We start from the raw sequence: 19,392 nt of genomic DNA, 5'->3' as shown, positions 1-19,392 counted from the left end.
GGGGAGAGTGGGAACAGAGGAAAAATGAGAATCAAACAGAGAGAAGAGAAGAGACGTGCCCTGACAGAGAATGTCAGAACCCTCCTCCAGGAGCCACGTTCCCAGTGACAGCCGCCCCAGAACTGAAACATGGACAGAAGGGAAGATGTGCTTGGTGAGGCTGGGGTGCAGGCGGGGACCAGGTCCATCTCATCTTGCAGGGAGCAGGAACTGAGAAAGGAAGAGAAGATGAAAACTCGGTACAGAGCACAGCTGGGAAATGTGCAGAAAGGCCAAGAGGCCAGGGGTGTTATCAGACACAGAGCCAGACACCGGCCCTGCTGGGCATCTGCCCTCACTCTGCCCAGGATGGTGCCACCACTCAGCTGGGGGTCCCTTCGTCTCTGCTGACCCAGTGTAAAGCAGCAAGCCTAGGGCTCAAACATTCTGAATGAAAACTTTTCCAAGCTAGTCGGTCACAGTCAATCTGCCAAGGGTCACTTTCTGATGGGAGTCAGAAGGATAATCTCCTCTCCGGGTCTCATGCCCTAGCATAACTGAAGCCTTGCCGAATGGACGGCTGCCAAGTAGACAGACACAGCTGAAAGCTTGGTGGCTGTCCCTTAATGCTTGAATGCTCGGGGTTTCTCTTCCTCTCAAGCAGACCAAACCATCACACAGCAGTTTCCCTGTGTCCATGCTAAGGACACTTGATTTGCATTCCTTTGGCTGTGGCTCCAATCTGTCAGTATTTCAGGAAGCAAGTATAAAGAAGTGTCCACGGAGAAGAGGTGCTGGTGCCTTATCAAGAAAGTAAGAGAAATAGAAGACAAAGTTTCTGACTCAGGGTTGTTTATGTTCCCAACAACTTCAGAGAGAGTTTAGGGAACATTAGAAAGATTGGAAAGGATAAGGAGGGAGACTACAAGGGATTTCTGTTTCTAAAGACATCTGGCAAAAGAGAAGCAAAATGTTTATGTTGCTGAAACAAAATTTTGGTATTGGGTGGAAAAAGCAAATTGAGAAGAGCTGGCTAAGAGAAACAGGATCCAATCTACAGATTATCTAGACTCATTATTATTTCCTTATGAGCTTAACTTGGAATCATAATGAACACCTGAGAGAAAAGCAAATTCCTCTTCAGGCATATTTGAGACATAGAAGTTAGCTGCAGATTGAAGTGAGACAGTAAGAAGGGAAAATGAATTCTAAAAAAGAAAAGTTCTCTTAAGGTTCTGGCAGATTCTGATCCAGAACCATAAAAATGCCCATGTGGGGCTTCCCTGGTGGCGCAGTGGTTGAGAGTCTGCCTGCCGATGCAGGGGACACGGGTTCGTGCCCCGGTTTGGGAAGATCCCACATGCCGTGGAGCGGCTGGGTCCGTGCGCCATGGCCGCTGAGCCTGCGCATCCGGAGCCTGTGCTCCGCAACGGGAGAGGCCACAGCAGTGAGAAGCCCGCGTACCACAAAAAAAAAAAAAAAAAAAATGCCCATGTGAAATCCAAAACTTTGGCTAAAACACATCTGCACACTGAATACACCAAGTTGTCAATTAATGCCTGTACATTTCTCAACAGTATCAGGGGTTGGGCTGAATTAACCATCTAGGTAATTTTTGTGCCAAGTATGAATACATTTCAAAAAGGAAAGAAAAAATAAAACTCATTTCATTTTATTTGTTCTTCATTCCAGGAACATCTGTCTACAAAAGCTAAACACCCCCCCCGCCCCCCAAAAGTGTGCTTCTTCAATTTACCCAGGAGTCTTTTGAATAAAAATAATCCTGTGTCTCAGCTGGTAAATTCTATTCTGATAAGGCAAGTAAATACATGTAATTATAAAGTTACCATTCTCAAAGAGGAGAGTAATCCTTTCCTTATCCACTGGTAAAACAGCTTATAATTATTATACAGCTGATAACAAAGATTTGTCCACAAAATCCCACTAAATCAACAAGCCTGATTTGATTGATTAAAACTTCTAACATCAGGACATTTCTAATACACCGTGTGCAGCAATAGTCTTTAAAATGTGGGCCACAAATTGGTGAGACTGATGGCAAGGAACTTGGCTCTTCTGAATGGCCACATAACAGCCAAGAGAGGCCACCTGCTTTATTTATAGGAAACAGACACTAAACTAGTAACAAATCACAGTATTGGGCTTTTGAAATATTTGTTATCTTGGTCATTAAAAATCTCACATTTATTCAGACTATACAGCCACGTGTCAGAGTATCAAAAACTTAGAAAGCAGCTAATAGATATTAGCAATAGTTATTATTTATTATTGTAATTCAGACTCAGGTAAGGTTTTTCTCCCACACTTAGTTTTTACGTGTCACTCAGTTTTTCATAGATGCTGGGTTGGCGGACACCCCTGTCTCTTCTCACTTTTACTAGCTAGACAATAGTGGGTGTTACGGGAATGTGAACCAATTCTAATATTAATAGAAATAAAGTTAATTTTGAAGTTTATCGGCTAAAACAAAGTATAGTGTCAAGTTAAACACAAACTATCACTAGAATTGTTCAAAATATTCCTACTTCTCTGTATCACTTTGTCTTTCTCTGTCACCACTGACAATGAAGAGTTTGCTCTGTTTAGAAAAACAGGGGGAACCAAATCATACTCTAAGGTTGGGTAAAATACAACTGAATGCAGAGAGATTTTTGAGAGGAGCAGAATTTATGCTCTGACCCAGAGGAAAGCAAATGAAAAATTTACATTGAGTCTAAGAGAAATTCCTCAGAGGGCCCTGTAGTTAGCAACTTTTTCCCCACTGGAAGCACTAAGAACAAGACTTTCTGTGACAGGACATTTTGGGTTTTGAGTGGTTTCTCGTTTTAACTGAGCTGTACTGCAGGGGAACAATTTCCAATGCAGTGAGTCCTAAGTGTGGTTAACTGGGCCCTTCAAAATGAGGGTGACATCCATTTGTCTGTCATACTTCTCTTTGGATCTTCCCCTGTATTCCCACATCTCTGCCTCCACACAGATTCCATCTGATGTTACAGCTTCATCTCAAACAAAGCATGACTAGATCCTAGTGTCATCCTCTCCCAGTCTCTCTATCTAGTTTCCACTTTTGACTTTCCCACGTCCATCAACTGTGCCATCCTTCTCCTGGTCATAGATTTGAACCACAGCTCCCCACTTTGTCTCATCTCTTTTTCTATCCCTGCTCTTGTTCCTACTCACTTTTACCTCTATGCGGCAAATCCGCTTGGGTTTTAGATTCTACCTAATACTGTAGATTCTGGCTACTAACTTGATTGTCCTACTCAGTTCTTTTCACCCGTAACATGTTGCTGCAAAACCGTTCCTTTCTACAGGACAGCCTCCTGATCCACTCAGGTCCTGGCTTGCAGTCTTTGCCACTGTTATGATCCCAGTACCAACTCCCAAATATGGAACAGATCTGATGACTTGCTTCTGATCCTATACTAGGTTTCCTCCTTCTTCCTTTTTTCCAATGATTCAAATCTTACTTATTTCAATGTTCAACTTGGAAATTCTCCTTTTATAATATTTCGCTGCTAACTCACATCTGTAAATGTACTATAATTATAGTTGTCAATATTGAGTAAGCTTTAAAAAAAGGGTATGCCATATTCAATATCCTGTGATAAACCATAATGGAAAAGAATATGAAGTATATACATAGTAGAAATTAACACGACATTGTAAATCAACTATACTTCAATAAAATAAATTAAAAAATAAGATAAAGGGTATGCTAATAAACGTGGGCTGAGCTACAACAGGCACAATTGAAAGGACACAAATTTAGTCCCTTAGCATAAAGAGCACAGAGGTTGGTTTGTATTTAGTTTCCTTTACAGGATCATTATGGATAATATGATCTCCAAATTTCTGTATTTTGTTATCTATGATCAGAGCCAAGAGTAGAGTTAGAGCAGAATTCTTCCATCTTCCCTTGTTTATTATGCAGGACCAACAGAATTTTGTGATAGGTCTTATCTTGGTGTGGGGCAGCTGTGTTCCCAGGAATCACACATATGGCTATTAGTGAGTGTCCCTGGTATGACCATGTTGAGCATGAGAGCCTTTTATCTATCTAAGGTCATTTATTACATTAGATGCAACTTCCACAAGAGAAAGAAAAGAATACCACTGAAGACTGGAAATGTGAAAAGCTCTCCGGCTTTTCCTCTATTTATAAAGGTCTTAGGTGCTTATTATAGGATAGAAGCTATTATCGTGAAAGGAGGCGAGTGGCAGAAAAGGTCATCCTACACATTTTTAGGCTACATAAATTTGGGGCCCAGTATCCTCTTTGAGGTCATCTTCAATTCCCCTTGATAGGGTGGACATCGTAAGGTATCAACATTTCCACAAGCCAGGTGGTTATCTGGGATGCCCCAATGGCTATTGCTACTAAGAGAGAAGCAGATTCTCTTAGGGCAAACACTGGCTAACATTTTATATATATTAGTTTGTATGTTGATTTTTCTTTTTGTTTACTTCCCCAGTTATCTAGTAACTGACATCATTTCCTATATTTCTAAGCATCCTCCTTAATGTCTAAAGCTCAATGGCTTACACATAGTATTTATCATATTAATTAATTAAAAAAACACAGGCATATATCTTGGAAATGTTTTAATTTAAATGATACAAATATAAAAAAAAAAGATACAAACCTGACTGTCTAACAGAGTTAGACATTTCAAAGCTTCTTCCTAGTAGCTCAGATAGACCTTTGATATAGTCAATAGTGATTATTAAGGGAGATAATCTTAGATGTGGTAGTTTGCACATTTCAGCATGTATACCATCCTGCTATTTATGGTAAGCGTACACTAAATGATGGGGATCATTTATTACTTCTGGAATAATAAGCATAGTGTGAAAATAAGAGAAGTGCTCCTTTTAATCTTTTGGGAAAAATTAAAAGTGAGGTAACTTTCTTTTCTAGGAGTATACTACAAGCTAATATTATAACTAAGGGTCCCTGCTGACAACAGAGTTACAGGGAGGATCACTAGACAGGATAGATCGTATCCTGGGTCACAAATCAAGCCTTGGTAAATTTAAGAAAATTGAAATCGTATCAAGTACCTTTTCCAACCACAACATTACGGGACTAGATATCAAGTACAGGAAAAGAACTATAAAAAATACAAACACATGGAGGCTAAACAATACATTACTAAATAACCAGAGATCACTGAAGAAATCAAAGAGGAAATCAAAAAATACCTAGAAACAAATGACAATGAAAACACGATGGCCTAAAACCTATGGGATGCAGCAAAAGCAGTTATCAGAGGGAAGTTTATAGCAGTACCATCCTATCTCAGGAAACAAGAAACATCTCAAATAAACAACCTAACCTTACACCTAAAGCAATCTGAGTAAGAACAAAAAAACCCAAAAGTTAGCAGAAGGAAAGAAATCATAAAGATCAGATCAGAAATAAATGAAAAAGAAATGAAGGAAACAATAGCAAAGATCAATAAAACTAAAAGCTGGTTCTTTGAGAAGATAAAAATGATAAACCATTAGCCAGACTCATCAAGAAAAAAAAGGAAAACATTCAAATCAATAGAATTAGAAAAGAAAAAGGAGAAGTAACAACTGACACTGCAGAAATACAAAGGATCTTGAGAGATTACTACAAGCAACTATATGCCAATAAAATGGACAATCTGGAAGAAAGAGACAAATTCTTAGAAAAGCACAACCTTCCAAGACTGAACCAGGAAGAAATAGAAAATATAAACAGACCAATCACAAACACTGAAATTGAAACTGTGATTAAAAATCTTCTAATACACAAAAGCATAGGACCAGATGGCTTCACAGGTTAATTCTACCAAACATTTAGAGAAGAGTTAACATCTGTCCTTCTCAAACTCTTCCAAAATATAGCAGAGGGAGGAACACTCCCGAACTCATTCTACAAGGCCACCATCACCCTGATACCAAAACCAGAGAAAGATGTCACAAAGAAAGAAAACTACAGGCCAATATCACTGATGAACATAGATGCAAAACTCCTCAATAAAATACTAGCAAACAGAATCCAACAACACATTAAAAGGATCATCCACCACGATCAAGTGGGGTTTATCCCAGGAATGCAAGGATTCTTCAATATAGGCAAATCAATCAATGTGGTACACCATATTAACAAATTGAAGGAGAAAAACCATATCATCAGCTCAAAAGATGCAGAGAAAGCTTTCCACAAAATTCAACACCCATTTATGATAAAAACCCTCCAGAAAGTAGGCATAGAGGGAACTTACCTCAACATAATAAAGGCAATATATGACAAATCCACAGCAAACATAGTTCTCAATGGTGAAAAACTGAAAGCATTTCCACTAAGATCAGGAAAAAGACAAGGTTGCCCACTCTTACCACTATTATTCAACATAGTTTTGGAAGTTTTAGCCACAGTAATCAGAGAAGAAAAAGAAATAAAAGGAAGCCAAATCGGAAAACAAGAAATAAAACTGTCACTGTTTGCAGATGACATGATACTACACACAGAGAATCCTAAAGATGTTAGCAGAAAATTACTAGAGCTAATAAATGAATTTGGTAAAGCAGGACACAAAATTAATGTACAGAAGTCTCTTGCATTCCTATATACTAATGATGAAAAATCTGAAAGAGAAATTAAGGAAACACTCTCATTTACCACTGCAACAAAAGAATAAAATACCTAGGAATAAACCTACCTAAGGAGACAAAAGAACTGTATGCAGAATACTATAAGACACTGATGAAAGAAATGAAAGATACTACAAACAGATAGAGAGATATATCATGTTCTTGGATTGGAAGAATCAACATTGTGAAAATGACTCTACTACCCAAAGCAATCTATAGATTCAATGCAATCCCTATTGAACTACCAACTACTAGCACTTTTCACAGAACTAGAACAAAAAATTTCACACTTTGTATGGAAACATGAAAGACCCCGAATAGCCAAAGCAATCTTGAGAAAGAAAAAAGGAGCTGGAGGATTCAGGCTCCCTGACTTCAGACTATACTACAAAGCTACAGTAATCAAGACAGTATGGTACTGCCACAAAAACAGAAATATAGATCAACGGAACAGGATAGAAAGCCCAGACATAAACCTATGCACTTATTTTTGATAAAGGAGGCAAGAATATACCATGGAGAAAAGAGAGCCTCTTCAATCAGTGGTGCTGGGAAAACTGGACAGCTACATGTAAAAGAATGAAATTACAACACTCCCTAACACCATACACAAAAATAAACTCAAAATGGATTAAAGACCTAAATGTAAGGCCAGACACTACAAAACTCTTAAGGAAAACACAGGCAGAACATTCTATGACATAAATCACAGCAAGATCCTTTTTGACTCACCTCCTAGAGAAGTGGGAATAAAAACAAAAATAAACAAATGGAACCTAATGAAACTTAACAGCTTTTGCACAGCAAAGGAAACCATACACAAGACCAAAAGACAACCCTCAGAATGGGAGCAAATATTTGCAAATGAAGCAACTGACGAAGGATTAATCTTGAAAATTTACAAGCAGCTCATGCAGCTCAATATCAAAAAAACAAACAACCCAATCCAAAAATGGGCAGAAGACCTAAATAGACATTTCTCCAAAGAAGGTATACAGACTGCCAACAAACACATGAAAGAATGCTCAACATCATTAATCATTAGAGAAATGCAAATCAAAACTACAATGAGGTATCACCTCACACTGGTCAGAATGGCCATCATCAAAAAATCTACAAACAATAAATGTTGGAGAGGGTGTGGAGAAAAGGGAACCCTCTTGCACTGTTGGTGGGAATGTAAATTGATACAGCCACTATGGAGGTTCCTTAAAAAACTACAAATAGAACTACCATATGACCCAGCAATCCCACTACTGGGCATATATCCTGAGAAAACCGTATTTCAAAAAGAGTCAAGTACCACAATGTTCGTTGCAGATCTATTTACAATAGCCAGGATATGGAAGCAACCTCAGTGTCCACTGACAGATGAATGGATAAAGAAGATGTGGCACATGTATACAATGGAATATTACTCAGCCATAAAAAGAAATGAAATTGAGTTATTTGTAGTGAGGTGGATGGACCTAGAGTCTGTCATACAGAGTGAAATAAGTCAGAAAGAGAAAAACAAATACCGTATGCTAACACATATATATGGAATCTATAAAAAAAAAGAAAAAAATTGTTCTGAAGAACCTAGGGGAAGGACAGGAATAAAGACGCGGACGTAGAGAATGGACTTGAGGACACGGGAGGGGGAAGGGGAAGCTGGGACAAAGTGAGAGAGTGGCATGGACATATATGCACTACCAGATGTAAAACAGATAGCTAGTGGGAAGCAGCCACATAGCACAGGGAGATCAGCTTGGTGGTTTTGACCACCTAGAGGGGTGGGATAGGGAGGGTGGGAGGGAGACGCAAGAGGGAGGGGATTTGGGGATATACGTATAAGTATTAGTTGATTCACTTTGTTATACAGCGGAAACAAACACACAATTGTAAAGCAATTATACTCCAATAAAGATGTTAAAAATAAACAAATAAATTAAAAATTTTAAAAATTCAAAAAAAAGTTCATTGAAATAGTTTCAGATTCTACGTTAAAACCTATCTGTAATAAAGACACTGTTACAGGTTTTAGTGTAGTATCAAAGAATAATATTCAGAATTATATGAAATGATTATAAAAAACTGCTCTGTTTTCCAGATACATAGCTCTATGAGGCCAGATTTTCTGCATATACTTCCATCAAAACAGCATATTGCAACAGATCTGTTGCAGAAGCAAATATTAAGCTAGATATTAAAGGGATTTGCAAAGCCATAAAACAGTGCTGCTATTCTTACTAAAATTTTAAAAAGATTTAATTTTTCATAAATTATATAGTATATATATTTACATATAAAATATATAATACAAAAATTAGGGCTTCCCTGGTGGCGCAGTGGTTGAGAGTCCGCCTGCCGATGCAGGGGACACGGGTTCGTGCCCCGGTCTGGGAAGATCCCACATGCCGCAGGAGCGGCTGGGCCCGTGAGCCATGGCCACTGAGCCTGTGCTCCGGAGCCTGTGCTCCGCAAGGGGAGAGGCCACAACAGTGAGAGGCCCGCCTACCGCAAAAAAAAAAAAAAAAAAAAAAAAAAAAAATTAAAAGTTTATTATTTGAAAAGTGAGCATTTAAAAAGTTCCAAGTAGTTATTCCTCTTACCAAATTAATTTATTAATCAGTTAAATAAATTAATAAATATTGACAGATATAACCCAAAATAAACAAGAGGTCTTTGGGTTCTCCAGTTTAACAAGTAGGGAGTCCTCAGACCAAAAAGTTTGAGAACCCTCGGTGTCTCATGATGAAAAATTCTTGGAGCAGCATTTCTAAGACTGTTTTTCCCAGAACACTAATCTCATGATATGATTCATAATAACAGGCTCCACCCTGGAATATGTTTGGAAAATTTGGAGACTCATAACATGTGCCATTCTTAGAGAGCTGCAATGCAGATTAAAAGCTCAGAGAAGTACTGCATTTGCTTCATCTTATGTAATCCAGTGTTTCCTAATGTTGTCTCAGAAGTTTGTGAATGGAGAACATGCTGGTCACCTGATCCTGAAGAAGGCGGGTACTGGCACTGTGGAAATCTCCAGTAACTTACCTTCAAGCCGGACCACCAGCGGCACCTTGAGTTCCAGCTCCCGGCAGGCTTTGGTGATCCCATTGGCAATGATGGCACAGTTGACGATTCCGCCAAAAATATTGACTAGGATGGCTTCAACCTGAAATAAAAATTAGGAAGGTGCCCATCAAAATGCTGACAGTCAACATTCCCCCAAATAATTGGCTAAACAACAGAGACAATTAAAATAATCATCTTTAAAAAAAAACACAGAATACGAACTATAAAAGAAGACCCAGAAAATGTTGAAGTTAAAATTTAGTATTTAATTAATAAATATCAATATATAACATTACCATATTAACCCAGATTATCCTATCAATCACTTCTCTGAATTCAAAATGAATTCAGTCACCACTCATTTCTTATACACTGTCTTCTGCTGTGTCTTATATTGGGCTGGCCAGAAAGTTTGTTTGGGTTTTTCTGTAAGATGTAACATATGTTAAGATGTAATGGATGTTATTTATGCATAGTGCCATTTAAAATTTCATGTAGTTACGTCTTTTCCCTCCATGGCTTATACTTGAGTTTTTACCTGTCCTGGTACCTCATAAAATATTTCAAAACTAGTAACATTAATTATATTGTTTTGTATTATTAGGTAAAAATTCCAATTTTTCTATGCTTCCTTAATACCTCTTTGATATGCTAGAGGTATATTCTCAAAAGTCAGAGATAGTTTAATTATCTTAGATAATGACCTTTTTGATGAAAAAAAAAAGACCCCCAAAATAAAAAGATATAAGCTCACACTACAAGGATATAAGAAAATTCAAGCCACTGACTAGAATTTTTCAGAAATGTAAATTTAAACCCATCATGTTAACCTGCTTGTACATATTCCATACTAAAAGGCATGTGGGCCAAAAAAATTGTACTTGCCCTGACTTGATAAATAGTTATAAGAAAATCCTGTATAATTAACATGAAGAACGAGATAATGAAGAGAATTCATTACCTAGATTAATTGATAACACCCACAGATAATGGCTATTCATCAAGCTGGAGGCATCAAAATTGCAACAATGGAGTTACAATTAAATTATGCTACACTAATTGCAAAGCATATATGTGTGTGTTGCATGCCATTTTAAAATCCCATTATTTCAATATGCTAAACTACACAAAACATATGAGAAAAGGATACCTTACATTTGTTCAGCACTTAACTCTTTAAAAAGTGCCATTACATGAACTCTCATTTTTAATTTTGATCCCTGCATTACAGTACAGTAAGTACAGTGAGGGTTAGCCCTCTATAGCTGATAAAGCCATTCAGAAAATTCACATGATGTGTCCCAGTGTTACACAGCTAACAAGTAGCAGTGGTAAGGCTCAAAGTCAGCCTCTAGATTGCCTACTGATTCTTCATTCATGCCAGCTGCTAGAGCTGGAATCTTGGGCAAAGGCCATACCCTGTCTCGAACATGGTTTCCCCACCTATAAAATGGGAATAATAGTACCTAGTCCATAAAGTTGTTAAAAGGCATAAAAAAGACATTAGATGCTTATTATGTGCCTGTAAGGTACCTAATGGATATTTACACGTGCATTTATTTCAACAAGCAATGGTGAAAGTGGACAGGTTACCTAGACAGCAAGTGTAAGAAGAAAACCTTTCAGTAGACTGCACCTATGTTGAATCTGAATGTAACAGAAACACAAACTTATTGAAGTTCAGTAAATAGGTAATGTTTTAAGGATAAAATAAATGAGCAGTATTTTCCAAACCAATGAGACACTGGAGCTACTCCCAAAAAAGAAATCTCCCATTACCATTCACAGCAGGCTGACTGGTAAGCAGAAGCTTGCTTTCTAATGATGGCTATTAAATGCTGTTAGCATTGAGGCCTGGTACAGCAGTGGTTTTCAAATAGCTGTGGGATGGAGAGGAGCTTGCCAGAACAATGGAAGACAAAAACCACTCAGGAGCAATAATGACTCCACAGGGTCCAAGAGAGAAACTCAGAAAGAGCTGAGGCTCATTCAGTTTTTGTAGAAGAACTAAGCTTTCTAGTAAAGTACATAGTGGCTCCTCTATACCTCTGCCATGGTGCAACCTGCATATTCCTTAGGGATGAGTTCAGATGTCAACAACTTCTCATTGAAGCTTTTCTGTGTCATCAAGTTAGGGTGAATTATTCTATTTAATCCATCTAAAACAGTATGATTGTTCTACAGAGTAGGCATACCACACACAGCAAACATATGTGAAGTCATCCCCATAGGCAGGAGTGAGGCACAAGAGGCAGGAAGATGCCCCTGGCCCCGTGATCCAATGCTTCTCAGTAGATGTATACCCTGGAGCAAGAGTCAGATATGAGCTGTGATTCTGGTATTGCCTCATTTAGTATCAGTTCCCATGAGTCTTGTCAGCATCTCATTGTGTTTAATGAGCATCTGACAAATACAGATACTCTTCATACAACAACGTGTACCTAAAAGTAAGCCAACCACTTCAACTGGTACTGAACCCAAGGAAAAGCCCTCTTTTCCAATGGTGGATGAATAGATGGCTTTGTTAGGTGTGCTGAAAAAAGGACAACTGTTCTCCAATGTAGTATATTCACCTCTCACCCTGTATCCCCATGCCCAAGATACAACACCCTGGGTGGGTCACCTTTGCGCTCCTCTACAACAGGGTTTTTTTAATAAGCAGCTAGCACAATCCATGACATAGTGTAATCACCTAATAAATAATGGTTTCAAGAGTGAATGAATTAAATTAATTTCAATAGACACTTAATGGCCATCTCCCAAACCAGGCACAGAGGTAAGTGCTTGGGAGATGGAGATGAATAAGATGTCATCACTGCCCTCAAAGAGTTCAAAGACTAGTTTGAGGCAGACCAGCAAACTGGCAATTACAATCCTGTCTCCTTAGTCTCACAGAGCTAAGACCAGGGCACAACCAGTGGTACAGACTGCTGTAGCGAGGAGGGCCTTCTGGGAAGAAGTGATGTTCCAGGTGACAAAGGGAAAGAGCGAGCAGGAACTTAGGTAAAGAGGGCAGCCAGGATGAAGGCAGAGCTGTCACCCAAGTTAGTTCATTCAGGACCTACAGGCTGAATGGGGAAGTAACCTGAGAAAATACAGGTGAGGTAAAGAGTGGCAGGCACTAGAGGCCAGGGATGGGAACTTGGTTCTTTTGGCTTATTCCTTTTTTTCCCAGAGCTGGGTGAAGACAAGCTTTGAAAGTCTCCCTCAGGGGTAGAGGAGGAGTGATGGGAAAGGGAGACAGGGACAGAGAGAAGAATGAATGCATGAGCAAACATGAGATGAGAAATATAGAGCAACCATGTGAGAGCATGAGAGAGAGTGAGAAAGACCAGCAGTGAGAGAGGGAGCATGAGAGAACGTGATAGAGAGAGAGAGAGAGAGAGAGAGAGAGAGAAGAGAAAGAGTTTGAGAGGGAGGAGAGAAAGAGTTTGAGTGATACTAACAAACAAGTTAGAATTTTTGCAAGAGCAGCAAGACACAGAAGTACACATGCTGTGTAGCTCAGGGACATGGGATCATTTAGGACATGTGGCATATCACGGAGCACCAAGAGGAAATCACCACTAGGAGTGATGGAAGACCCCACACCACCAGAGACAATGCCATTCTCTCCTCCTGTAAAGTAATTTGTTGCAGTCACACACTTTAATGGAAATCTGATTTAAGGTTTCACTCTGGGCCAATAATTAACTACTGTAATCTGCAATCTCAAACTGAGAAAGAAATTAAGACAGTTTGAAAATGAAAGCCTTGCGACATCATTATTATTACTTGGCATTTATAAAGCATGTCAAATTTTCAATGTGTGCCTCACGTGTTCATTTATTATTACAACCCCTAATTGCTGCTCCATGACAATACCAATAGAAACTTTTTAATAGTCTTTTTATTCCCCCTTGGCAAAGGGCATGTTTTTAAAAAGTCAGTGCTAGGTCTACTTACGAATCCGAAACTCTCCCAGAAGATTCCTAGGTGCTTTCAGGAGCAGGCTTTTCTACATTCTCGGCTGAGGATTACAAGGGTTGCTATTTACTGTTTCACAAAAGGAAAGATCATCTAGCAAGGCAGTTATGGTGCCAGATCCACTGCACAGGTCCCTGGACCCCAGACAGCTACTCCCAAGGAGGAGTCTGTGGTGGCAGCTGTTGGCAGCTGTGCAGGTGGCCGGGCAGTCCAAATGCAGGTTTTTCAAATGTCTGCACGTATTTGGCTTTGCCAAATACACTCTGGCTGCAGATGTCAGTCCACAATTAAAAGTAAAGAATGAACTTCCAAAGAAGCAGCCTTTGGTATTTATCAAGCTCCTCTCAACCCTAAATGAACAAACAAAAATCCCAACTAAAACCCTTTTTGGGGAACGTAATCCTTTTCAGAATCTAATGAACGTTAGGCAAGCTCAGTCAGATAAGTTCACACACACACAATTTTGGGACATAATTTTAGGTAAGTCCTCTAAGCTGCTTCTTTAGAATTTGGCCTCAAAGGCAGGTAATGGCAAAGGGTAACTTACAGCATATAGAGATAGCACAGGGGAATTGTGAACTCTTTGCAACTATTTACAAAATTTTGTTAGAATGTGCACTTTCCCCAGAAAAGTGTTCATACTCTTTAAGAATTGAAAGATTAACAATAATCACAAATTCAACAATAGCTAATGTTTACTAGGTATCTGTCAGGTGGTTGGCAGTATTCTTTTTTACATATATTAACACATTTAACACATAAGTAGTATATGAGATGGATATAATTTTTATCTCCATTTTGCAGATAAGAAAACTGAGAGTACCAAAGATCTGGAGAATCACTGGGGCTACAGCTTTACCATCAAATATCTTTTGGAGCCAGCAAATCTACTGAGGTCCCACAATATGTACTTTGCTTAGTATTTTCTCATTCATAACCAGAGCGGATTCTGCCATAAACATGTGAGGTAGGTAACACCTATCCCATTTTACAGATGAGAAAAGTGAGGCTCAGAGAGGTAAAAATGACTTGTACCAAATTATGCAGCCAGTATGTCATCAGAATCAAAATTTAGTTTTTTTTTTTTTCCTTAAGGTTATCCTGACTCCTTTTAATGACAGGCAAATATTGACAGATTGCTGAATGAAACAATATATTCTTGAAAGCCTACTCTGTGCTAGGCACTCTTTTAACCATTGAGTGTGGTCCAGTAGCTAGGCTGACAAGAAAGATTTTTCTAAAACAGACCAAAAAATGTCCTGTATCCATATCTGAAATCGTAAACCGTGATACCGGTTATGAAGGGGAGGGAGACTTTGGGTATTTTGAGATCATAGGACAGGACTCATGTTACACTGGGTGGTCAGGGAGGGCCTTGTGTAGGCAGTGACATTTAGCATAGGATCTGAAGGACAGTCTGGAAGAGGCCAGGTAGAGTATGAGAGGAATGAAGAGTAAGTACTTTGAGACAAGAGAACACCATGGGCAAAGGTCAAGGGGGCAGAAGAGAACTTGGTGCCTTTGAGAAACTGAACTGAACCTGGAGGAGTAACAGGAGGCTGGGGCTTGCAAAGTTAAGTGGTGGGAAATGAGATGGACCACAGCATCACGAACCAAATCAGTCTTACAGAGCAAACGCCATGACTAGGGGATTGAAAAGCCTTTGAGTTCTAGACACCTATAAAGACTTCAGGGCATCTGGCAACGAAACTATCATTTATTCAGCATCATCCGCAGTACACTCACATTAAGTCTATAAGATAGGTTTTATAACCTCTATTTCATGGATAGACTGAGGCTCTGAGAGTTCAGGGTTTCTTAGCTATTAAGGAGTCATAGTTTCAACCAGGGTTTGTTTTACCATACCACACGCAGGGCTGTCGGGTGATCGTAGGGGCGCTGCTGACATACATGAGGGGTTAGCAAACTTGTTCTGTTAAGGGCTAGTCGGCTTTGAGGGCCAGTCTCTGTTCCAGCTACTCAACTCTGCTGTTGCAACATTAAAGTGGTCACAGACAATATGTAAATGAATAAGCAAACTGTTTCAATAAAACTTTATTCGCATAAACAAGTGGGAGGCCAGATTTGGCCCATGGGCCATAGTTTGCCACCCCCTGACGCCAACACAATTTGACTGATGGCTATCCTCAAATTCAGTGCAACCATCACTCCTCTTTTGCATCATTTGATATTTCTTTGATAGTGGGTTTTCAGATTTTAAGTGCTCTTCCTTTGTTGGACCATTTTCTCGCTCTCACCAACAGCATTAATGTACCTAGGCTGTAGCGATGGCTGATTAAATAAATGTGTCCATTCCAACATTAATATCATTCCTTTGGAACAAACCTGTACCTTTAGCAAGTTCATAAAATGACTTGAATGCCTTTGCTTTATTCTTTTTCTCTCCCTGACACTGGCTGGAAAAGAACAAATAGAAAGACTTCAGCAATAAGCCTGCCATTTTGCAACGATTATTGCAAATAGTTAAGTACTATACTGCATTTAAAACACACTGTAGTGTATACATTAAGCATAGTAAGTGCAACTACTGGGTTTTGTCTGCTTCTTCCAGTTCAGGTTGCTAATTTAGTCCCAGTGCAGTAGGCACTGCTGATAAAAATCAAGCAAGCATGTTTACATTAGGCAAGATAAGGACTTTCTTTTAATCACAAGTTATTTTCATTCTGAAAGTTGTTGCTCTTATTTAAGCATCTGTTTTTGTGGAACTGTTTTTCTCTTTTTTGTGGTTGTTTTTATTTTCCTGCTGAATTCTAATCATGTCTTCTAATCCATTGGCGTCCAACGAAGGAAAATAAATGGTGAAGGAAATTAGATGCAGCTTGGAAAATTGATGTTTCTATGCCTGGCTTTAATAAAAACACTCTGCTAAATTAGAGGGGAGTCTAAATGGATTCAGTCAAAAAGGAAGTGATTCAGGTGAGGCATTCAATCTTGGGATTTGCTGTAATCTTACAAATAAGCCAACAGATCAGTCCACTTGGGACCAGATTTGCCTTTTGCTGAAATCTGAGTGAGCTTCTACAGCTTGCTTTTCTACTTTCAGTTTATTCTTGAAGTTTGAAATTATTTTCTTTTGTATGAAATCAAGCCCTAGGATCCTTGGGTTATTAGCAAATGATGTCCAGATTTACAATAGTACTTACAGTACAATAGTACTTCTTGAAAAACACCTGCCCACTCTGCCCTTTTAGTTTCTTCCAAGGAAGAAATGCTTTTAGTGAGTAAACAATCCAACCTGAAAAGCTCAGAAAAGGAAATATCTTAAATATCACTCTTAATCCCAAACAACATTTCAGCATTTTTAATTAATCAAGATAAACACCCAACCATTTTATTCCAACTTTGGAATATGTTATCACAAAACTGATAGCATGGAAATGACATCTGATGGATGAACAATATTTTATTGGAGAGCCAAGTTTCCATTAAGCTTGACCTCTGAGACCACCCAGGGTGAAACAAGGAAAATGTGTCTAAATCATCCTTGTTCTATTTACTTATTCCTGAATTCTTCACCATACGTGTATCCTGCAATCTTCTCCTCGCTAGAATAAGTAAAATGGTATGGAGGATTAGCATTTATTGCATGTTAATTTTCCTACGTGCTAAGAGTGATGAACTACAACCTTTCCTGGCAAGTAAGCTGAGACTCAAGGAGCTTAAATAAGTTGTCCAAGGGCACACAGATATTAAGCAGTGGAGTGAGGATTTGGACCAAGTCAGTCTTACTTCAAAGTCCATGGTCTTTTCACTCCCTCTGACTGTCTTTCAGTCACTTCTACGACTAATCAAGAGCCCCAGTTCTATTTTGGTTTTATTTCCAAGCTTCAAGGGCACAGTCCTGAGTTCTATATTCTGGTGTCCAACTATTTCTTGTTTTCAAAATCTCACTGCTCAATTATAATGGACCAGAGGTAAGATATCTTTTATAGTTTTGTGGACCAATGGTTTTGGTTCTTTTAAACCCAAAATGTTCCCTGTTTACTGATAAAAGAGTTGTCCAGAGTTTGTGGTTTGCAATCCCTACTTAGATAGGACTATGGAGGGGTCATGATGCTATAAGAGTGAGTCCAAAACCCAGAGTCCCTCCTGAACTGGGACAGATGTCCTTACAAGACCCCTCTCTGCAGACTGGTAAGCCCCCCTTTTCCCCTTTCTGATGCGCTGAAATTTATCCCTTTGCCAAAGCTATTATTTCTATTTTTATGATCAGGAAAATTCTAATGGAGAATTATGCCATTAGAGACATCACTGTTGATACGGATTTTAAATATCAGACCATGGAATGGCCAGTGGGAGGTATGGTAACTCTGTGTGAGTGGCTATTCAAATTGCTGCGTTGAGACTAATGATGGAGCCACGTCCTGGTTCAGAGAGCTCTGTGACCTATTAACAATGCCTGCTATTGTGGTGGAGGAAAGAGTCAAAGCAAGTGTGTTATAGATTTGTCTCCCTAACTTTGGAGTTGCCTAACACATATTTTGATAATTAGTACTTAAAGATTTAGTCTGTCAACAATTTCCTCTTTTAATGGCTTTTATTCAACACAAAGAAAATATCAGACAGTCAGAAAACCCAATTCACATCCAGCATGATCACTAACAATCTCATTAACTATGCATGTTTAGGTGTATTAAAATTTTTTAAAAATTGAATATGCACTTCCAGCAATAGATAGGACCAGGGCACCTTCCATTATGAATACTGGTTTATTCTAACAGGTTAAAAGATACTATGCATACTGAACCATATAAATTATAAAGCCATACTTGCTCCCAAGACGAGTGCCTATTTCCTTAAGTCAAAGCTTTCTAAAGTGTATTCTATGAGGCATTAGGCTTATATAGTGCTTCATGAAAAAAAATAATCTTGTCAAATAGTATAGATTCTAGCTTATGAGGCTTTAGCAGAGGATCTGTTTTCTAACTTAGAATACCCAACTTTAGTCATTTTTTGCAGAAGAGTCAAAGGGTGGAAAATTTGATCCCCAGAGAACTGTCAAGAAAAGTGTTCAGGAGCTGGTATACTGGGTGGTTAGGTGACACAGGAATCTAGGGTCCTTCTCCCCAAAGATGCCAATCATTGCACTATTTAGGTTATATTTACAAGTATTTGCAAAACTGGAAGGCTTTTATAATCAAGAACAGCAACCATGAATGCCTCAGCCAGTCAAAGTGTGGGACACAAATGCTTCCCCAGTTGTCAGTAAACATGGTGGTGGTGGTTCAAGTCAACTATTAACAGGATTTTCAGGAGAAGGTAAAATCTAAAGATGGGGGCTTCCCTGGTGGCGCAGTGGTTGAGAGTCCGCCTGCCGATGCAGGGGACATGGGTTCGTGCCCCGGTCCAGGAAGATCCCACATGCTGTGGAGCGGCTGGGCCCGTGAGCCATGGCCGCTGAGCCTGCGCGTCCGGAGCCTGTGCTCCACAACGGGAGAGGCCACAACAGTGACAGGCCCGCGTACCGCAAAAAAAAAAAAAAAAAAAAAAAAATCTAAAGATGGAAATACTGGTTGGCATTAAAAGCAGGTATAGGAGACAAGAAATGAAAAGGACTGAAGAACACAGAGATTCAAGGGAACTGCACAGACATGTTTTTTATCTTTTTACAGAAACATTTTCCAAATTCTTTTGAACTGAGGATCAGAACCATTGCCAGGATTACAAAAACCACTTGAGCATTTAGAATGGCAAATGCAAGGTTCTTTTTGAGTGCCC

The 19,392-nt window shown here is 39.1% G+C and overlaps 1 protein-coding gene across 1 annotated transcript in view; it reads right to left on the bottom strand.

The window, feature by feature from the left end:
- The window catches only part of SUCLG2 (succinate-CoA ligase GDP-forming subunit beta), a gene marked incomplete at its 3' end in the record, with an annotated part of 269,048 nt that overhangs the window by 12,716 nt on the left and 236,940 nt on the right, over window positions 1-19,392 (bottom strand). The window contains exon 10 of the mRNA XM_079713536.1: window positions 9,667-9,787. Within this exon, the coding sequence (XP_079569662.1) occupies window positions 9,667-9,787 (121 nt within the window). The remainder of the gene's footprint in view (window positions 1-9,666; window positions 9,788-19,392) is intronic.

The sequence above is a fragment of the Hyperoodon ampullatus genome (assembly GCF_949752795.1).
Source record: "Hyperoodon ampullatus genome assembly, chromosome: 10".
In the NCBI taxonomy this organism is placed as follows: domain Eukaryota; kingdom Metazoa; phylum Chordata; class Mammalia; order Artiodactyla; family Ziphiidae; genus Hyperoodon; species Hyperoodon ampullatus.
The sequence above is the reverse complement of the archived record's forward strand: the minus strand, read 5'-3'. Positions and strand labels throughout refer to the sequence as shown.